General features: G+C 48.0%; 1 protein-coding gene across 1 annotated transcript in view; it reads right to left on the bottom strand.

Annotated features, from left to right (window-relative positions):
* GRB10 (growth factor receptor bound protein 10) overlaps positions 1-22,786 on the bottom strand; it is a 203,816-nt gene that overhangs the window by 33,073 nt on the left and 147,957 nt on the right. The window contains exon 6 of the mRNA XM_056857419.1: positions 13,323-13,479. Coding sequence (XP_056713397.1) covers positions 13,323-13,479 — 157 coding nt within the window. The remainder of the gene's footprint in view (positions 1-13,322; positions 13,480-22,786) is intronic.

Raw genomic sequence — 22,786 nt, 5'->3', positions numbered from 1 at the left:
GCCCAACGCAAGGACTCTCCCTCCAGGATGGATCGCTGGAAGTCCCTTCCTGCAGCCTCCTCTCGGGCGCGCAGGGTCTGTATCCTCACCTCCTCTCGGAGGAGTTGGCGAAGCACTTCTCTGGCTGTAACTGTCCCGGGTCTCCCTTCCTGGGACGACCCGTCATCCCTCCTTCCAAGGGAGAGGGTGAACTCAGCCACTGCCGCCATGCAGAACTTAGGGAAGAGGCTTCAGCCTCATTTCCCCCAAAATCCAAAACAAAGAAAAGAAACAAAATGAGAATAAAGGTGGGATTAGAGTCCTAATGTAAGGTCTGAGTTCACCTGTTGAATCCCAAACACCAACTGTCCAGACAGGGTATTCTAAGAAGCTGGTTTATTTGGGAGCATCAGATGAGTAGCAGGAACTTACAGGGAAAGGTACGAGGACTCTAATGGGGGGGGGGGGAAACGAGCAGGATGGAACATATACAGAAAACCAAAGGCAGAGTTGGATACCAAGCCAAGCCTGGTTCCCATGATAGATTACAGTTATCACACTAACGGAGAACAAGCAGTCATAACAACCTTCTAAATAACACAACCTTGGAGAGCAGCTGGGCTCCCGGGCTTGGAGCTCACAAAGCCTTGCAGTCCCACTGCAGATGACAGCAGCCCTGGTGGAGCAGATTAAGAGTCCATCCCATTCATTTCCCACAGCAGATGACTCCAAGGAGACCACAAGTAAGGCACAGGGGCCCCAGCCTTCCACCACTGCTGCCTGCCCTCCCACAGTGGCCTCTGAGCCTTGGAGATTTCGTTTAGACAAGCTGTCGTAGACAACAGTGGTTGACAGCCTTATCCCAGCCAGTGTGGTATAGTGGTTAAGAGCGGTGGTTTGGGGCGGCGGAGGCTAATCTGGTGAACTGGATTTGTTTCCCCACTCCTCCACATGAGGCCAGCTGAGTGATCTTGGGCTAGTCACAGCTCTCTCAGCCCACCTACCTCACAAGGTGTCTGTTGTGGGGAGGGGAAGGGAAGGAGATTGTAAGCCGGTTTGATTCTTCCTTAAGTGGTAGAGAAAGTCAACATATAAAAACCAACTCTTCTTCTTCTTCATGAATTAGTCCAACCTCCTTTTAAAGTCTATGTGTTCACACCCCCATTTTGTCACAAAGCTTACTGGGAGACCCTGGGCTGGTCACTCTCATTAAAACATGCCTCTCAAGGAGGTTGTTGTGGGTGGAGGAGAGATTCGCCGAGATGTCCATCAGACCCCCATTTGAGAGCCAGCATGGTGTAGTGGTTAAAAGCACTGGATTAGTATCTGGGAGACCCCAGGTTTGAATCCCAGTTGTGACACGGAAGTTCGCTGGGTGACCTTGGGCCAGTCACACACTCTGGGCCTAACCTACTTCACAGGGTTATTGTGAGGATAAAATGGAGGAGAGGAGAATGATGTAAACTGCTCTGGGACCCCACTGGGGAGAAAGGCTGACTATAAATGAATGAATTAAATAAATAAAATCTGAGGAGACTGGCTTAAGAAACTGTTCCACTTCTGCTACATTTTGAGGCTTTCAAACGTTTTGTTCACTTTCATAGGACTGCTTTAAGCTCGCAAGTTCCGATTGCTGATGGCAAGCACCATCTTGCTTGCGTGAATGCCTCGTTGCAGATCCTGCACTATGGAATTCGCAACACCTCTAGCTCAAAACCTTTCAGTGAACTTGGTGCTCATAGTCAGATGTAAGTAGACAAAAAAATTTTGTGTGTGTGTGTGTTAACTTCTGTGCAAGCATTTGTGAACAGTCCCTCTGGAGTTACTGACCTTGAAAGACACGATACAATTATGCAAAAAGAACAGCTTTAGATTATGTACCTGGTATCTTCAGCAAGCTTTAGCTTTGGAACTTGTGAGAACATCAGAAAAATGCTGTTGGATCACACCACGGTTTTTATAGCCTAACATCCTGATTCTAGCAGTGACCAAACACCTCTAAGGAAGCCTATCTGTACGGTATAAAGGAAAACAGCTCTCCCCAGTTCATCATGGGGCATTCAGAGGCATACTACTAGGAAAGAGTACCCTGCTGTCCTCAACTAGGGCCAGGGCTTTCTCTGGCCTGGTCCCAGCCTGGTGGAACCCACAGGGCCCCTGCGGGATCTTAAACATTTCCGCAGGGCCTGTAAAATGGAGACATTCCACCAGACCTATAGTTGACAGCAATGGTTTATCATCAGAGCTGGCCTCCCTACCTCCTGTTTTTATGCTGTTATTAATTTATATTTACATTTATATTTAGGGGCTCTAACTGCTTCTTCCCTGACCTGGATGGCCCAGGCTAGCCTGATCTCATCAGATCTCAGAAGCTAAGCAGGGTCAGCCCTGGTTAGTATTTGGATGGGAGACCACCAAGGAAGACCAGGGTTGCTGTGCAGAGGAAGGCACTGGCAAACCACCTCTGTTAGTCTCTTGCCATGAAAACCCCAAAAGGGGTCGCCATAAGTTGGCTGCAACTTGACGGCATTTTACACACACACACACACACAACTGCTTCTTCAGGCCACTACAGCCTTATGCTTTTACGATGGGTGCCATCTGTTTTACTTGTCCTATAGTTTAATTATTTTATAGTTTTTAGTTGGAATTTTAAAACAAATTTTAAAGTATGTATGATTTTTAGTATATTGAATATTATTGGATGTTAGCCACCCTGAGGGTTGGTTACAAATCGGAATATAAATAAATAAGCATAGATATTATTTTTAGACATCACCAATATATCGAATTCTCACTGTGGCCAAATCTGTGGATACTTAAGTACAGATACTGGAACCATGAACAGACAATATATTTCTTCTAATCTGAAGAGAATCCCAGGTTTACAGAAAAATCTGAAATCTTAAAAATATACTGGGGTTTTAAAAGCAGCAGCTGTAGCTTTAAAGAAAAATGTACTCTGTAGCTTTTGCTAGGCAACCACCACAGTATTGCCAGCCTTCAAGCTAGGGTTGCCAAAAGTGGCTTGGGAAGTTCCTGGAGATTTGGGGATGATACTTGGGGAGGGGAGAGAGCTCAGCCTGGATGTGATGCCATTCAATCTACCTGTCAAAGCTGCAATTTCCTCTAGTGGAACTAATCTCTGTGGTCTGGAGATCAGTTGTAATTCTGGGAGAACTCCAGGCCCGACCTGGTTGGCTGCCCTACTTCAAGCCTTGGTTTCTGTCAATAAGAGGGAGGGGGCAGAGCCCTTTCCAGGGCTATTTTGGCCTTTGAGGACTCACTGGGGCCGGGGCCAGCAACTTGATTCCACGCAAGTTCCATGACTCACCCAGGCCCAGCTGCTGCTACTGTCTATCCAACAGCAGCCACCCCATGAAAGCCACTGTCGTGTAGTAGTTAGTATTTCAGACTAGGTTTTGGGAGATCTAGGTTTGAATCCCCTCTCTGCCACTAGTATGGCCCAGCCCAGTTACCAGAACCGTGCAGAGTTTCCCCAGGAAGAGGCTGCCAAGGGAGGGAGGGAGAAGAAGCTGAAAACAAGAGGGTAGACAAAGGTAGGTTCGATGGTGTGTGGGAAGGTCAGAAAGAAGCAGGATGAGGAGAGAGGCTATAGGAGCTTTCAGGGAAGGGAAAGAGAAAATAGTGGGGAGAGGGAAAAATGAGATCCCCCTGCATGTACTTGTGAGTCTCCAGCTGGTCATCTCTCACAACTGTTGATATTCTTTGTCCTCCATGAATCTGCCTTAACTCCATAAGAATATAAGCATTCCTACCACAATATAGGAGCCCCGTGGCGCAGAGTGGTAAGCTGCAGTATTGCAGTCCAAAGCTCTGTTCACAACCTGAGTTCGATCCCGACGGAAGTTGGTTTCAGGTAGCCGGCTCAAGGTTGGTTCAGCCTTCCATCCTTCCGAGGTCGGTAAAATGAGTACCCAGCTTGCCAGGGGTACAGGGAAGTTGACTGGGGAAGGCAAACCACCCCATAAACAAAGTCTGCCTAGAAAAGGTTGGGATGTGACATCACCCCATGGGTCAAGAATGACCCGGTGCTTGCACAGGGGACCTTTACCATTTTTTACCACAATATATGAGAAGAGATGTGGCCAAACAGAACTGGAGGCAAGCAACAGAAATTTAATGGCCAACATCCACTTTGGCAACCAGTGTATAATGTGTGTGTGTGGGGGGGATGCATTTAGGGGATTTATTTTCCCACTCCATCTTTCAGATAATCTCCACAGATGGTCCTATAAAAGCAAACTGCATTAACACTGATGGTTTTGAAGCTTGAGATAACTAGCGAAATCCACAATTACCTGCCTACATGCAATTTGGCAGCGGCGGCAGGATCTCCCAGATTTCATTGCGGTAAAAGGAATAAACAAATAATTTTATCCAATTTAATGTTCTTGTTTGAGCTATGTGAGCTAGCCAGGATACACTTACCGTCATGCAAGCACTCTCTTCTATTCCAGCTGTTGTCTCTGTTTAATCACTACAACCTCTGGCAATGACAGCCAGTGTGGTGTAGTGGTTAAGAGTGGTGGACTCTAATCTGGAGAACCAGGTTTGATTCCCCACTCCTCCACATGAGCGGCAGACTCAAATCTGGTGAACCGGGTTGGTTTCCCCACTTCTCCGCATGAACCCAGCTGGGTGACCTTTGGCTTTCCACCAAACTCTCTCAGCCCCACCTACCTCACAAGGCATCTGTTGTGGGGAGAGGAAGGGAAAGAGAATATAAGCTGGTTTGATTCTTCTTAAAAAGGTAGAAAAAAATCAGCATATAAAAACTAACTCTTCTTCTACTACTACCCTTAACCTGTCCAGTTCTCCATTCATTCCATACCAACACAACTCAAATGACAAGAGTTGAGGAAGTATCATTGTGCGTGTGGGAGATGTTGAAGTGGAGCGAAGTGATTAGAAGAGTATTTTCTAAGACTTCTAAAGACTTAAGCAGAGTTACACCCTTTTAAAACCATTTATTTCAACCGACTTAGAAGGGTTTAACTCTGCTTAGGAGTTATTTATTCTTGTTACTTTTAGTCCACCTTTCTCACTCAGACTCAAGGTGGATTAAACAGGGTCAATCAATGCAATCTATAGGATGAGACATCTAACAAGTGATGTAATAGGACTGGGATTGCAGAAATCTGAACTAAGCAGGCATATTAAACATGACATGTTAACAACCAGTAAATGGTATTATGTAAGTAGAAGTACAGTGTGTAGGATCCCACTGTAAGAAAAATTGCAGAGTTGGCTGCAAGTTTCAGGAACATGGCCTTTGCTTATGAGAAGAAGAGTTGGTTTTTATATGCCGACTTTCTCTACCTTTTAAGGAGAATCAAGCCGGCTTACAATCTCCTTCCCTTCCTCTCCCCACAACAGACACCTTGTGAAGTGGGTGAGGCTGAGAGAATTCAGAGAGAATTGTGACTGGCCCAAGGTCACCCAGCTGGCTTCATGTGGAGAAGTGGGGAAACCAACCCAGTTCACCAGATGAGTCCACCGCTCCTAACCACTACACCACGCTGGCTCCAAGTCTGAGCCAAGTCCGGTAAGAGAGAGCTGCTTCTCCACAGCCCCTAGCAGCATTGCCTTATTTTCAGTTACAGCTGGAACGACTATTTATACTGACCAGGCCAGTCCTCTTTCCTTTCCTCCCAAAATGCCCACAGATGAGAGCCAGGGTGGTGTGGTGGTTGGAATGTCAGACTAGGATCTTGGAGACAAGGGTCTGGATCCCTATTCTGCCATGGAAGTTCACAGGATGACCGTGTGCTAGTCACACAACCTACCTCGCAGGGTTGTTGAGGGGTAAAATGGAGGAGGAAAGAATACTGTAAGATCCTTTGAACTCCCATTGGAGAGAGAGGCAGGGTATGTGGTGAAAAGTGCCATCAAGTCACTGCTGACTTTTGATGACCCCATAGGGTCTTCAGGGCAAGAGACGTTCAGAGGGGGCTTGCCATTGCCTGCCTCTGCATGGCAACCCTGTACTTCCTTGGGGGTCTCCCATTAAAGTACTAACCAGCGCTGAGCCTGCTTAGTTTCCGAGATATGACGAGATCAGTCTAACCTGGGCCATCAAGGGCAGGCAGGGTATAAATGTAGTATAATAATAATATAATAAATAAAGGGGTTCAATCAGTTACCAGCAGCTTGGTCACTTGTAATGGGGCTCATCACAAAACAAGTGAAGGTCAGCTTCTTGATAGGGTGAAACTCTATAGTCATATATTATTTGGAGGGTTAAACTCAGTTGGAATCGTGGGTGCTGGATGAGTTTTTTATGGTTATATTTATTTATTTATTGTACATATAAATACAGAAAAATTACAATAGATAAGAAAGTATAATAAAGATAGGAACTGGGATTATTACTACTCATGATAATTCTTAATAAATTCACACCAAAACCATGATTAAAACTTAATGCTTTAAGCTTGTTTAGAATATTAACATAACATAAAAGAGACATTACGATGCTTTAGAAATCATGCCACATTTGAAAACATCTTCACTGCTTATCTGATAAATCATATAAAAAACAGTTAAACCAATGAGTGATACATATGACCTAATTCAATTATTTCTTTGAAGCCCATAATTATTTCTATTCGTCCCTACAAAACAATGCTTCCTATATTTTCTACAGTTATTTAAAATATGTTAATAAAATGAATCATTCTATAATATATTGAGAAGTTTGCTTTCCTAAAGGTGCTGGATGAGTGTTGAAGCTTTTTGCTATGCTGAGGTTCAAAAGAGGAAAAAGAAATTGGCCCATGCAGTTCTTTTAAGAGGAGGTGCCGGCCTACTGGCTGGGCTACCACCAGTGAGAGACCGCTTTGAGATTAACATGCAGAGTGTGCAAGTGAGCCCAGGGAAAGAAACAGAGAAGCACACAATACTTGCTTTCTAGTTTGATTTGAGAAATCCGTTGATGTCTGCACGACCTGTTTGCTAGGTATGGCTGGCCCCTCTACCAGCAGCAGCAAAAGACGGGGGTGGGGGAGGGTGTGCGCCGGTATGTATCCTACTACTCCACTTAGAAAAGTTTGAAGCCTTCCTCCAATGTAAATGGCTCTTCCACCAAAGGAAGGCTCCTGAGGCTTGTGGAAAGCTTCAAAATGGCAGGAAGCATCCCGTAATGGTAGACGGGGCCCAGTGTGATGGGTGTTCCACATTGAATTTGGAGCTGCTGTGAGCTACAGTGGGCATCTGACTAGGTAGGGGTGGGTGAATGGGTAAATGGATACCACCCATGGTGAGCAGATAGATGACACAGCGAACAGGGAGGAGATCAGAGAGCAATGTGAATGAAGGGAGGATCTGGGTGTAGGCCCTGGTTCTCATGGAGATCGTAGAGGGCTATACTTCATACTGGAAGTGCTCACACAGTTGGGTACTCTTTCCATGCAAAGAAATTCCACCCACGTAGAAAATTAGATGTGGGGGAGGAAAGCACTGCCAGAGCCATGCCCACTGCTCATGCCACTTTTCTAAGTTTTTTGTATGGAGAACATTCAGGCAAGCGATTCATAGAATCAGAGTTGGAAGGGGCCATACAGGCCATCTAGTCCAACCCGCTCCTCAATGCAGGATCAGCCTAGAGCATCCCTGACAAGTGTTTGTCCAGCTGCCGCTTAAAGACTGCCAGTGAGCGGGAGCTCACCACCTCCCTAGGGAGCCGATTCCTCATCTGCACTTTGGAAGAAAACAGCAGAGACTGCAGGATGGCAACCCCAGTGGGAATTATGTGCTGGGGGGAGTTGAAGCTATGAGCTCCAGCATTACATGGATGGATGGAAGGAGACCAACCACATGGTGCAGACCACTGTATGAGTTGCGAGAGGAGACTTGTGGGATGTTCATGCACTTGGGATAATTGCTGGCAGGGCTACCCCGAGTTCCTCTCCTGAGCCCTTGTTCCAATACATGTTTTGCTTGCTTGCTGGCTTCTGAAAATAGGAAGCTGAGAGAAAGAGCCATGGGCAAAGGTCTGCTCAACTTCTCAAAGTATGGAAGCCATAAGCAGAAGCACATGCTGGGAAAAAATATGAAGTATGTTGCAATAATTACTTGACTCTGGTGTGGTGCAGTTGTCATAGGAACACCTGGACATGCTTCTTCCCTGCACATTGGCAAAGACTTCTACTTCTAAACAGTACAGGAAATATAGCCTCCTGTACAGGTTATACCCCAACCTGGATGTCCCAGGCTAGCCTGATCTTATCAGATCTCAGAAGCGAAGCAGGATCGGCCCTGGTTAGTACTTGGATGAGAGACCACCAAGGAAGTCCAGGGTTGCTATGCAGGCAATGGCAAACCACTTGTGCTTGTCTCCTGCCTTGAAAATACCAGGAGGAGTTGCCGTAAGTTGGCTGCGACTTGATGACACTTTCCACTACCACAGTACAGGAAACGGTATAATATTTCCAGATAATAAACCTTTAAAAAAACACCACAGCACTAGGAAGCATATGGAACACAGTAACTATAACACACATACAGACTTTCAAACAGCTACATACTATAATAAAAAGACTGTGCAAAATAGGAGGACTTCATGTTTAATCCAATGGTAACAACAAGCATTTGGGGGGTAATACTTGAGGATATTTCATGTGATACACAGCAAAATTGCCAACAAACAGCCACTCAACAGGGGGCTGCACCAACATTGGAATTTTGATAGGGCTACTTTTTACAATATATACATATTCTTAAATATACTCTTAACACAGAGAGCTTCTTCACACATTACTTTGCTATGTAACACACAATTTCTTTTCCTGAACATGGTTTTGTGCCTGTTTAACTAGGTCTTTTACTTTTCATGCCACACACGACCCAGATATTTCCAACATGCCGGAAGTCAGCCTTGCCAAATGTGCATCTGTATAACCTGGGAACAGTTAGATGCATCTCTGACCTGCCAGACAGGGTTGCCAGGTCCTCCCTGGCCACCGACGGGGGATGGGGGAGGGGAGGGTTGCCAGATCCAGGTTAAGAAACTCCTGGAGATTTGGGGAAGGGGCCTGGGGAGGACAGGGACCTCAGTGGGGAACAATGCCACCCTCCAAAGACTCCATTTTCTCCAGGGGAACAGATCTCTGTAGTCTGGAGATAAGCTGTAATTCTGGGAGATCCCCAGGTACTACCTAGAGGCTGGCATCCCTACAACCAGCAGCCGGTGAGCCCAAGACATGTCTAAGGGTCATAGTGAAATCCTAAACAGAATTACACCCTTCCAAGACCAAAGACTTCAGCAGGCTTATATAACTCGCTTCAGACTGCGCCGTCAGATGTGAAAATGAAAAGTTCTGAATTCAAGGCCCACCTCTTCCGGCCATGGACAGATATGCCTCAAGGTGAAAAAGAATCACGGCAAGCATCCTGAAATGTTCACAAATACCATACACACAAAAAATAAAGGAGATGTCAAGATGCTCTCCTAATTACTACTTACACTCTTATTTGCTGAACTCTTTTGTTACCCGTGTGAAGCTATGTCAAATAGTGGTCAAGAATCATGAACCATGGGAGCAAGAAGCTCCTAAATCCAAACTTGCTTGTTTAAGGCCCTCAGCTAACGAGCCCAAGGCAAAGCTGTGTGTCTACCTCAGCCTACCGACAGCAATATGTGGGTAATATTACAAGGTTCTTGTAAGGATCACAAGAACGTATATGACTTGAATCCTTTAACTATTTTTATAGTGCGTTATTATTATGCCTTTAACACAAAAACATATCATTCTTCCTTTGAAAAGGCTCCACTGGGACCCAAATTCGAATCGTGAATATGCTTGATTTTTGCCATCAGAATGCATTTTCATTAGACGTAAAACGCGGCTGAAATAAAACACTGACTGATAAGTATATTGCCCCTTTCCCATCACTGTTAATTACCAAGTTTTTTGTGGGTAAACAGAAGCTTTTGATTTCATAATCAGCCTCCTGCCCGATTCATTCAGAGATGTCACACAGTGAAGTTTGACAGCACAATTACGGTAGTCACCATGGAAGCTACTGTGATGTCACAGACACTGAATTGTGGCATCACTGAATGAATCTGGCAGGAGAAGGATGCCAGGTACAAAGGAGAAAAGCCTCTGTTGACACACAATACCTTGGTAATCTTGGATGGGAAAGGGCCTATGGAAAGAGGATGAAGAATCTTAAACTGACTATCAGTAAAGCCGGGGTGGGGGGAGAAACCTAACACAGATTTTAAAATTAGTTGACTAATGGATATGGCCATGCTACACAGAAAGACTGCAAGCTACAATTGGCGCAGAGTGCTGCAGCCAGGATGCGAGCTGAAGTGAGTAGTAGAAACCATATCACTTCCATCTTATTCTATCTGTGTTGGCTCCCAATTTGCTTCCAGGCTCAGTTCATGGTGCTGGTGTTGACACTATACAGGCTAGGGCTACCATACCGTAAGGACCTCCTACTCCCACACAAGCCTATCTGACCATTACGGTAACCTTTGGGGGGCCTTGCTTTGGGTGCCCCTGCCATCTGATGCTAGGACAGGTGGCAACCCAAAAGAAGGCCTTCGCAGTGATGGCACCAAAGATTTCCTTCTCCAAGATGATTTGTCTGTTAGCCCTCTAATTGTCTTGTGCCAACAGGTGAAGACTTTCCTGTTTTCTTTGGTGTTTCCTCACTGACCCTTTATGTGTTCTGTTTAATTGTGTATATTTTAAAGCTTGTTTTAATGTCATTGATTATTTGCTGCCTTGGGGCCCTAAGAAGGGTGGAAAGGTGACATTAAAATATTATACCCATATTTACAGGGACTTTTTGTAACTTTGCTGGTTTTAAGCTGAATAAAGGTTGTCTGTCTATACCCATATTTACTTGAAAGAAGAAGAGTTGGTTTTTATACCCTGGTTTTCTCTATCTTTTAAGGAGTCTCAAACCAGCTCACAATAACCTTCCCTTCCTCTCCCCACAACAGACACCTTGTGAGGTAGGTGGGGCTGAGAGAGTTCAGCAAGAACTGTGACTGGCCCCAGGTCACCCAGCAGCCTTCAAGTGTAGGAGAAACCAACCAGTTCACCAGATTGTGGAGGAGTGAGGAATCAAACCCTGTTCTCCAGATTAGAGCCACCGCTCTTAACCACTATACCAGGGTGGAAGACGGCCTTCAACGTAAGACAGCCCCTTTAAAAATGTGTGCCAGTGTGGTGTAGTGGTTAGAAGCGGTGGTTTGGAGCGGTGAACTCTTCCTTAAGAGCGGTTAGATTCTTCCTTAAGTGGTAGAGAAAGTTGGCATATAAAAACCAACTCTTCTTCTTCTTTCACCACCCGCCAAATGAGAAGGGAATGGGAGTTATACAAGAATGAAAGTGTGTGAGTCTACCAATATCCCAGGTCAGAAGTCCCCAACCTTTTTGAACCTGCGGACACCTTCAAATTCCAACACAGGGAGTTGGGCACAACGACAAAATGGCCACCGAAGGAGGTGGAGTCAACTACCTATACAAATAAAACTAACTCTTCAACATGGTAGGCAGCAGCTCTATTTAACAGGATGCACAGCCAATCAAAAGGCCCACCTAGCCCCGTCCACTTTCTGAACACGGCCTTCGTGTCTGCATAAAAATTCCTGCCTTTCATTGATTCTGCAGTAGATTTCCAACTCTGAAAATCTTCTACCTGCATGAATGTGCAATAAGCATCTCTGCTTAATCCTGTTATTCGTTTAAGAAAGCACCACATGCAGGAAAGGGGGCCACTCTTTGGTGAAAGCCCTGCACCTGAAAGGTCCTCTAGAACAGCTTTATAGAGCCCTGCCACAAAAGTCTAATGAGTTCAGCTAATGACCTGCCTTCCTCTTTTTCTTCCCCCTTGCCTAATCGTAGTTTTTACTCCTTTTTAAGCTGCATCCATCCAAATCAAATTCACCGTTAAAATGTATGGGCGCCTTGTTACCCAGAGGCCTTATTCTGTAACCCATAAAATTATTTTGGGAATAAAGAGGCTGAGATTGCACAGCACAATCCACCACTAAGATATCTGAAAGAAAGTACAGGAGACACACACATGAAGAAGCATCAGAATCTTTCAGATGAGCAATTAAACCGAGCCCATATGTCATTTAATTTTCCTTAGTTCTCCCTCTTGCCAACTGTAACCATGGCACCTTAATTTCCAAGCAGGTGGAAGAACTGCTGCCTATGAAAAAGAAGGTGCCTCCAGGTTTGTGCAAAAGCTTCCCATGATGCACCAAGAAAGGGGCACTGCAGCTCTCGCTTCCCTGAAGCCAAGCGCAAGGAAGTGTCTCTCTTCCACTCTGTGCCAGAATTTTTCAGAGGTGTCTGTAACAATGCAATGCCCTCCACCATCCAGATCTCAGTGGAAGACCAGGAAACCCAGCTCTCTGCTGGGAGTCCAACTTAGTTGGTGCAAACGGTTCTCACAATAGACACAGGCACAAGCACAGCCGTTAGTGCTAACAGAATTTGCATGCAGGTTAGCAGACACCCTGAAGCTTTTAACGAGTGTTGGGCATCTCCATTGAATTGCACAAGCCCCCACCCCCAACTTCAAAGATAGAGCAGTCAATTTTGTCCCCTAAGAATATAAGTCCTGCTGGATCAGACCAAGGTCCGTCAAGTCCAGCAGTCTGTTCACACACTGGTCAACCAGGTGCCTCTTGGAAGCCCACAAACAAGACTACTGCAGCAGCATTATCCTGCCCGTGTTCCACAGAGCCCAATATAATAGGCATGCTCCTCTGATACCAGAAAGAATAGGTATGCATCTTGACTAGCATTCATTTTGACTAGTAACCATGGATAGCCCTCTCCTCCATGAACATGTCCACTCCCTTCTTAAAGCCTTCCAGGTTGGCAGCCATCACCACATCCTGGGGCAGGGAGTTCCACAATTTAACTATGTGTTGTGTGAAGCAACACTTCTTTTTATCTGTTTTGAATCTCTCACCCTCCACCTTCAGCAGATGACCCCGCATTCTAATATTAAATGAGATCAGCAGCATACAGTATTTTATGTTAAAAAACAAATAAAAAGGAGAATAAACATTTTGGACATTCATGAGATTGCCAGGACTGATGTGTGAATGTCAATCCCGTTTCCCAGCCACTATTCCATAGACATTAAATCCAACATACCCTTGCCCACCTACTTAAGAACAGCTCAAATGCACAGCACTGGAATTGCCACATGGAATTATTTCAGTTAATTTTGTCACATACATCTATGTTTGCAATAAGTCATCTGGAAGGATTGGACTCATTGAAGACATATCCAAGGCTCGTATTTAAAAGGGAATTCCATCCAGGACACCCTACCTAATCCTAGAAGAGGATGATGCTCCACTAGAGTCCAGCTGTTATCATCCACACAATGACTTTTGTAAACCAGCAACTGGCAGAGGTCCCTGGCTGTCATATCCGCTAGGATCTCGACCACTTTGCATGTCCCATCTTCACTAAAGACTTTTACATCCTGCAATACAAAAAAAAAGGGGGGATACACTTTACTAAACAGCAGCCTGGTAGTCCAAAACAAACAAAAAAACAAGAAACTGGACAGTGACTACACATAGTCTGGGCTGTGTGCGTGCTATGCAGACAGGCATTTCAAATTTTGCACCAAAAAGCCTATCTAAACCATGCAAATTGAGCCAGTTTGAGTAATTTATTTTGCATAACTCATTCTGGTTTTGCAAATCACAGGAAGGGGAAATGGAGCACTTTTAGGTCCTGGACACCCCACCCCCACCCACTCAGAACTGTATCCAGCAGTTTTTCTGGCTTCTGTGATTTCAGCAAGCATTTCCCCACAGACCTTCAAACGTCTCTTGGTAGCTAGACGTGACAGAAACTTGCTTTGCAAGGCTAGAAAGTTGCTTTTATTCAACTACAAATCAGAGGTTCCTCAGAAGACGCATTTTGGGCCCACGACTATATCCTGTACTCCTAGGAGATCACACCACGCACAGCTTTCTACACAGGATGCCTCTAGGATCCCCAGATTTACCGCACACAGCAATCTTACAAAGATTACAGCTCTTTCCCATCCCTCAGGGAATACCGGACTTCCACGCAACAGAATTAACCAAGGCAAAAAATTCCCCCAGTAGCTGTTTGGAAAGGAAGGATGCCTTGCATTAGTGCTTCAGAAACAGTGGGTGGGTGGGGGGGAACAGAATTAACCCCACAGTCTCCAGTTTGAAGCCTTCTTCTAAGGGCGAAAACGCACGGGTGCTTGAGCCTCCTTTCTTCCCTGTCCAGCCAGGATCGAACGCACGGACGTTCTTCGAACGTTCCAGCCAGGATCGAACGCACGGACGTTCTTCGAACGTTCCAGCCAGGATCGAACGCACGAACGTTCTTCGAACGTTCGAAGAACGTCCGTGCGTTCGATCCTGGCTGGATCCTGGCTGGAACAGGGAAGAAAGGAGGCTCAAGCGACCGTGCGTTTTCGCCCTAAATTGTTTCACTGAGCTCAAAATCTTAGGGGAGGGGGAAACATGGCTGTTTCATTGTAACTTTTCACTGTTTAACTTTCGAGAGTTAACACTCAGTTTTTTTAAAAAAACCAAAAGATCAATTGCTAGAATTATTCCTCCCTCCCCCCTTCCCTATAAGGTATGCTCCACATAGAAAGGAAAGGGGCTTAGGGTCACCAGGACCACCAAATCAAACGGGGGTTCCCCCTTCAGAGCATGACCCCTCTTCAAACAGCGTTCACCCTGCATGGCTCCCCGCAGGAGGAAGGGCCCGGCCTCCAGGTTGAACCCCCTGCCCAAAAGGGCTCCTTCTGCTTCCCTGCATGATCATTTCAGCTGGAGGAGGAGGAGGAGGAGGTCAGCTGGAGGAGGGTGGGGGAGAAGGGGTCTTACCTCCGCTGCGCGGAAGAGGCAGCAATCGGAAGCGCAAGAAGGCATGGGGGGGGGGGAAGCGAGCGCCCCTCTCTCGCCACCGGGGGTTTCTTCTCTGCCTCCTGCGATCCTTCACCACTCCAGCTGCAGACCCGCTTGCTCCCCCCCCCGCCCCCCTTCTAGGTGCTCTGCGTATTGTGCGCGCCCTCTTTTCCGGGGTGGGTGTGGGGGAGAAGGCAGGCAACTCCGCCAAGAGTCGCTTCGCTCAAAGGGTTACACACACACACACACACACACCATCTTTCAGCTGGTGAATCAAACCACACTGTGCGGACCAATCCTGGCCCTCCCTGCGACTGATGTAATCGTTTCCCACACAAACTCCCAGACTTCCCAATGATGCCCCCCAGGAAGGACTCCCCCCCCTCTCCCAAAAAAGGTGCTTTATGCCCACCCACGTGTTTTTCTCACACACACACACACACACACACAAACGCCGCGCTCTCCAGGCTTGGAAAGTTGCAAAGGGAGGATCCACCCCCCCCCAGCCCCACACCTTGGACTGTCCGGTGCCTCTGACAAATCTCCCCCTCCCCCCAGTCCAGGAGCAAGAGCTGGGGCCAGCCCACCGCAACTGCAGCCCTGCAACTTCTCTGAAGCTGCGTGTGTGTGTGTGTGCGCGTGCAGCCCCTTCCCCCCGGCAGGCTCATGCTCCCTCCCCTCTCCCCCTTATGCTGGCTTTTGAAGGGCGAGGAGGTCTCATTCCAAGCGGGGGGGGGCGGTTTAAGCAAGCTGGGAGCCGAAGCAAGTGTGGGGCTGGGGGCTTGACCCAACCTCAAGGGCGGCCGCCACGTAACTCCACGCATCCCCCCCCTCCCTCGCTCCCTGGCTATGTACGTGTATGCTGGCACACACGCGCAGGGGCCGGCGAGGGAAGGGTTAAGGCTGCAGCCGGGCGGGGCGGGGCTGGGGACTCGAGCTCGGCGCGTCCAGCCAATGGCTCCTCTGGACCGCGGGGACGAGGCCGCTCTCGCCGGGCGGGGCGGGGCAGGCAGGGGGCGGGGCGGAGCAGGCAGGGGGCGGGGCAGGCAGGGGGCGGGGCGAATCCCTGCTCTCCCCCCCGCCCCCGCCCCGTGCAACGCGCCGGCTGCACACGAGAGCCCCACGGGGGAAACTCTACGGGTGGGGAAACGCCCGGAGATTTTTGGGGCGGAGCCTGAGGAGGGCGGGGTTTGGGGGGAGGGACTTCAACGCCGTAGAGTCCAATGGCCCAAGCGGCCCTTCTCTCCTGGGGAACCGGTCTCCGCCGCCGGGAGAGCAGTTGCACTAGCGGGAGGTCTCCAGCCCCCCACCTGGAGGCGGAGCAACCCAAAGAAACACCCCTGTACTGTTGCCGAAGGTTAGGAAATAAGTAAGCACAGAGCACGGCTGAAGAAACTTACAACTGCTATATGGAACGAAGTGTATGAAGGTGCATAAAGTGACTATACATAAATAATTACATATATACAATATAACTAAACAGTCCAAAAGGTATATATGTAATTATTTATAGTCACTTTATGCACCTTAATACAATTTGTTCCATATAGCGCACTGGTTCCCAACCAGGGGTCCGTGGACCCCCAGGGGTCCGCGAGAACTAAATTAAGGTCCGCGAAACAGTTATACACCCATAATAAATTAATATTTTCCATTAAAAGTTATCTATTATAAAATATATATTCAAATATTCTAAGTTTAATGTTTAACTAACAGTTATGATTAAAGTTTATTTTCAAATTCTCAGAATTTTTATTTTGAACCTTGGGGTCCCTGCACCGAACAAAAAAGTCCTAGTGGTCCCTGGTCAAAAAAAGGTTGGGAACCACTGATATAGCGGTTGTAAATTTCTTCAGCCATACTCTGTGCTTACCACCTGGAGGCTGGCAACCCTAGCAGTAGCTGAGCTTTGACTTTCCCATAGTACAGGATACCTCAGGAGCACTGGGTTTCCTCCAGAAGGGAACCCAGGCGCGCATTCTTATTTATTTACTTCATTTGCACCTCACCTTCCTTCCCAAGGGGGACCCAAAGTGGCTTATGCCATCCTCCCTCCCTGCGTTTTAGCCTCAACAACCCTGCGAGGCAGGTTAGGCTGCAAGTGTGTGACTGGCCCAAGGTCACCCAGCAAGCTTCCATGACCAAGTTAGGACGCAAACCTGGGTTTCCCAGATCCTAGACCAGCACGCTAACCACTAGCGTTGCCAACCTCCAGGGTCTAGCTGGAGATCGCCTGCTATTACAAGCCAGTAGCATCCACACAAGACAATTGCTGGACCCGAGTGAGAACAGCTTGCCGCAGGTCTCCTGGTGAGGCCGCAGCTAAAACAGGACTTCCTAGGTCACACTCTTAGCCACAGATCTCCAGGCCTTACGGGAATAGTTTATATCATTTTATTTATATTTAAAATTTAACCACTTTCTATCCCTCCCAACAGCAGCCCAAACAGCCCGGCTTAGCTTGGGCTCGTCAGATCTCAAAAGGTAAGCAGGCTCGATCCTGGTTAGTGCTTGGATGAGAGACCACCCAGGAAGACCAGGGTTGCCATGCAGAGGAAGAAGGCAACAGGAAACCCCTCTGCTCATTTCTAGCCTGGAATGCCCCACGAGTTGATTGTGACTCAACAACTCTTTCTACCAATGGCAGAACGTTTTGGAATATGCAAACAGTTTCATGCACAATCAACAGCATCCACATATTGCATACGGAGGGCCCGATGAAGGCACTTGCTGACAACAGCCCGGCAAGTAGAAGGCCGAGATGAGATTCAAACCAAGGAATCCCCCATTTATAGCTCTCCATTGTTTAGTCACTATCCTACAGCTCCACGTTAAGACAGAACACTAAACATATTCTGGCAAAATTATCATAGAGAAGAATGGGAAATCAGGAGTTGGGATGTTTGTCATAGAGTATTTACAGGGGGGAGAGTTAAATATATACAGTGCGGAAACAGAATTTTTTAAATACTGGAATAGGAAAAAAGAAAGGATGAGGACTAATGGATTTAAGCTTCACCCAAGCAAGATGGGGTGCTGTGGGTAGATGAGAGTGTGATATTAAAGTGTTCACATTCAGACCATGAAAGTGGTATTCTTCCATTTCTTGATAGGGTTACATTTGCTCTTAGAGTTTGGAGGTGCTTCTTACAGTAGGAGTCCCCTTTAGTGGTACCTGTCACCACCATGGCGCCAGCTGTCACCTTTCCTGGTGACCACCAAGAGCTTCTAGAAAATGGGTGGGGCCAGGTGAAGCTTTTGCTCAGCATGGCTTCTGATTTCATTGGCTGTGCAGATACTAAAAAACATTGCTTTGGCTGCAGCTGCCACCACAGCAGCCATTTTTTGGTGTGCCCACCATACTGTTTCAAAAATTCCAAAGGTGCCCTCAGGCTCAAAAAGATTGGGGACCCCTGCCTTGCAGCTTTGCTTATGCATACTGAAGTAGCATCTGCATGACCCGAAGTCCTCATGGGGGCAACATGTCCCCCAACCCCATCAACTCTAAGGTACGACTTGGCCTTCAGTCGTGTTCTGTTTACAGAGTTAATCCTAAATGTACTAACATTTTGCAAATGAAGCTCATGCAAATCTCTCTGTTGGGAAAATATTAATCTATAATAACAATACTTATTCGATTTCTAGCCCACCCTAAGTCCCCAGTGCCTGTTCTGTTCCCTCTTCCACATTAGCAGGGATCAGGTTATCCTCCTATGAAAATATGACATGTTCAAAAGTGAATTTCCTAGTAGCCATTCTTATTTGTCTACAGCAGTGTCTAATATCAGAGGGTTATGCCCAACCTGCCCTGACCTGAATAGCCCAGGCTAGCCTGATCTTGTCAGATCTCAGAAGCTAAGCAGGGTCAGCCATGGTTAGTACTTGGATGGGAGACCACCAAGGAAGTCCAACGCCTGTGATGAGCTGATTTTTACTGTCATTATGCCTTTTAGCCACACAGTATTAGATACACTTCCCAAATTTTTTGAGTCATGGAGCACTTTTCAGGAGAGAAATTCATCACGGAGCACTAATTTTCACCTAGCACCTATATACTAAACTGAATGACAGTAGTATTTTTCTTTCTAATCTCTTCACGGAACACTAGGAGATGTTTCGTGGAGCACCAAGTGTTCCACGGAGCACAGTTTGGGAACCTGTCAGGCTGTTATCTCGGTTTAGATGTTTCCTTTCGTTTCTCTGCTGAACCGTCCAGACTTCAAGGATGGCTACACATACCAAAGCCTGGGAACGCCACTCCTGGGAAATAATGCTCTGTTTATGCTTTGTAATCTCCCGCCGTTTCTCTGCCTTATATTTCCAAATAACGGGCAAGACAAACCATAGCTGTCATCTTGCCTTCAATGCACTGTATTGCCTATTTGACCAGTAAAGCCATCTGCTTGGAATCTGATTGTCTCTGTGGTGATTTCTGGTTCGATGGGTCAAGAGCTCACATTATGACAGCTATCGTCCACTCTTCTTCATCAATTCTTTAGTCAGGCTGGAGCCCTGGAGGGTTCGCCTGCCACTCGGATGGGAGCTAAGAGGGCGCTCTCCGAGTGAACCGTGACTACTGCTTCTTGGAACCCTGGAGTCCTCATCAGAGGATCCTACCCTTCTACGGGACATAGTAGCTGAACTCTTTAGGACTAATTCAGAGGTTTGCCGCTTGCGTGGACTGGTCCAGACACAGTGGCAATCTCTAGTGAGGGTTCTCTGGATGTTAACGTTGGAGGATACTAATGCTCGTTTAGACCTCCAGGATTTTGATCAGTTGCTGGATGATGCCCGGCTGGCAACTGAGGACTTACAAATACTAACCGGTTTATTGGATAAGCTTATTGCCCGTGAGACTCTCTCATCCACGGCTCTAATGCGTCCTGTCGCCTTGGGGGAAGGTATCATGGCGGGAGCCGCACCGGCAGGTTTTTCTTTGGTACCCAATGCAGCTGACTGTCAAGCTGAAGCCAAGAGGGTCGCTATCCAGACGGCCCTCCTCTTTGCGGATTGTACAAAGGATACCACGATAGCCACCTTGGCTCAACGTTTGACCTCGACGTTCGGGGCCGATGCACCCGCGGTCGCGGTCCGAGTGCAACCATTGCTAGGTGGGGAGCCCGACCCCCTACTCACGCTCCTGGAAACGGAACTTTTACCGCACGTTACCGCAGCTGCCGCTCTGAGACTTGAAAGCGCACAAGCTCTCGCGGATAGGGAAGCTGCTGAAGCGGCTAAGGCGGAAGCCGAGGCTCAAGCCGCAAGGGATAAAGAACAGCAGTTGGCTGCGGATCGGGCGCGGACAGGTGGCCGCCCCAAAGACTCCGGAAGGAGCGGTCCTCCATTGGGTCTGTCGTTTTCCCCGGTATTTGCCCCGTCGCGCACGACCCAACGTGCACACCGCCTCGCGGAACGACGCCAAGACTCCGAGGAGTCTGAGGAAGAGGACTTGTATGGGGACAGTTCTCAATGGGCCACAAGTTTTCGGACAAGCAAACCTCATCGTACAGGTGGCCCGGGTGAGAACGTTCACCTGTTACGAGATCAGAATCGAGAGCTATCTGGCCGTGTAGATCAACTCCAGGAGCTAATGGAACGCTTACTTCAGGACAACAGGCAGTTACAGCAGGCCCTGACAACCTCGGCACAACCCGTTCCACAGGGGGCCGCAGTACCGGTTCAGGGAGTGCCAGCCCAGCCACCCGCTAATGTGCCTGTTCAACCCCCAGTTCCCGGAGGTCCCGTTTTACCTGCACCCAGGGCACCCGTGCAACCGGGCCAACCCATGCCCGGTCCTTGGAAACAACTCAAGTTGAAAACTACTTACGATGGATCTCTCGAAACCCTGCCCTGTTTCTTGCATCAGGTAGACAGCTATATGCGAGAACAAGGACAGTTCTTCCCTACAGAGGACAGCCGGGTTCGCTATGTGGCTTCCCTTTTGACAGGTAAAGCAGCCGACTGGATGGTCCTCCAGTTCGACACCCGATCCCGCTCTATCCGTTCCCTCAACAATTTCATGACTGCCTTACGGAGGAGGTTTGAGGACCCCTTTCTGGGGGAACGAGCCAAAGCGGAGCTTCTACAACTAAGACAGGGCTCTACTCCAGTTCGAGAGTTTGCCGATGAATTTCAGAGACTAGCAAGCAGAATTGTGGGCTGGCCCGAAGCCACCCTAATTCACCATTTCAGGGAAGCCTTACACCCTGACATTCTGAACTGGTCGTATATGCGGGGTGATCCCGACACCCTTGAGGATTGGATTCTATTAGCCGAAGAGGTGGAAAGCCGCCGGCGCTTTATTTCCCTTGTCCGCCAAAAACACAAGGAGAAAAGCGTCCAAAAACCCCAGCCCAAGGCACCGCCCCCCAATCCACGGAAACCCCGCGCGTCCACCCCAGGATCGCGAAACCCGGTTTCAAAGAGGTGCTTGCCTCACTTGTGGGGAACTGGGCCACTTTGCGGCAGTCTGCCCACATCGCCCTGAACTCTTTCGTCCCAGCATGGCAGCCCGAGCTAGAGGACGACCTCAACGCAGAGGCACCGCAGCCACCCGCAGCGCAGCGCCGGGAAGACCCACACCCTCTGCACTTCACGTTGAGGACTCATCTATCCTTCCTACATCGAATGACCCCGCCGGGTCCTGGATTACAAATGCCCCATTGGGGGACAACTCTCCTTCTTCTGACGAAGAGAACCCATGGAATCCTCCAGCTTTAAACCTGGAAACCCCCCTTGATTTGTCAAAAAACGGCTCCGGTCTGTGGTGAGTGGAGCGTCTCCACAGACTTCTGCAGAATCTCCTGCTAAACCGAAAGCTCCCACTAAAGTGAAGGAAGTGGAAACCACCGTTTATGTGGACGCAGTTTTACAACACTATAAAGGTGGTCCCCAACTACCCGTTAAGGCACTCATTGACTCCGGTTGCGGTCGCACTCTAATCAATGAGGCCACATTTGCAGCACTCAAAGTCAAGTCCGAGGCTTTACCAGCCCCCGTCCAATTTGCCCAAATGGACGGGAGCCATTTCAAGGGGGGCCCAGTTGATCATCGCACTACAGGGGTGGCGATGGGTATTGGCTCCCGCTGGGAGCAAATAGACTTTACCATAGCCCCTATCCGATTTGAAGTGGTCCTGGGAATTAACTGGATTAAAGGTCATAGTCCCAGTATAGACTGGGAGACGAACACTATCTCCTTTGCCAACCCCAAATGCGACCAGCACCGACAGCAAGTTGCGGTACTGTCTCCACCCGCTCCGGCATTAATCTCCGATGTCCCATCACCGCCGTCCCTACCTGATGTATACCAGGACTTTGCGGATGTCTAACATTAAAGAATGTGATGCCTTACCCCCCCCCCCACCGGGCCACTGACTGTGCAATTGAGGTGGTGAAGGACTGTACATTAACCAAGAGTAACATTTACCCTATGAGCGCTTCCGAGCGCACTGTACTACGGGACTTTTTGGACAAAAACCTTGCCAGAGGGTTCATTCGCCCATCGAATGCTCCCAACTCAGCCCCCGCGTTTTTCGTCCGAAAAAAGGAAGGCGACCTGCGCCTCTGCATTGACTTCCGAAAACTCAATGCCGTTACTCAAGCCAAAGCCTATCCTATACCGCTAATTTCAGATATTTTGGGGCAGCTACAAGAGGGACGTATATTCTCCAAATTGGACCTAGTAGAAGCCTACTACCGCGTCCGTATCCGCGAGGGGGACGAACACCTCACTGCCTTCTCTAGCTGTTTTGGAATGTTTGAATTCCTTGTGATGCCCTTCGGGTTAAAAGGTGCCCCGGGGGTCTTCATGCAACTCATCAACGAAATCCTCCATGATTTACTGTACCGCGGGGTGGTAGTTTATTTGGATGACATTCTTATTTAT

This window comes from Euleptes europaea, chromosome 11, assembly GCF_029931775.1.
Source record: "Euleptes europaea isolate rEulEur1 chromosome 11, rEulEur1.hap1, whole genome shotgun sequence".
In the NCBI taxonomy this organism is placed as follows: Eukaryota; Metazoa; Chordata; class Lepidosauria; order Squamata; family Sphaerodactylidae; genus Euleptes; species Euleptes europaea.
The sequence above is the reverse complement of the archived record's forward strand: the minus strand, read 5'-3'. Positions and strand labels throughout refer to the sequence as shown.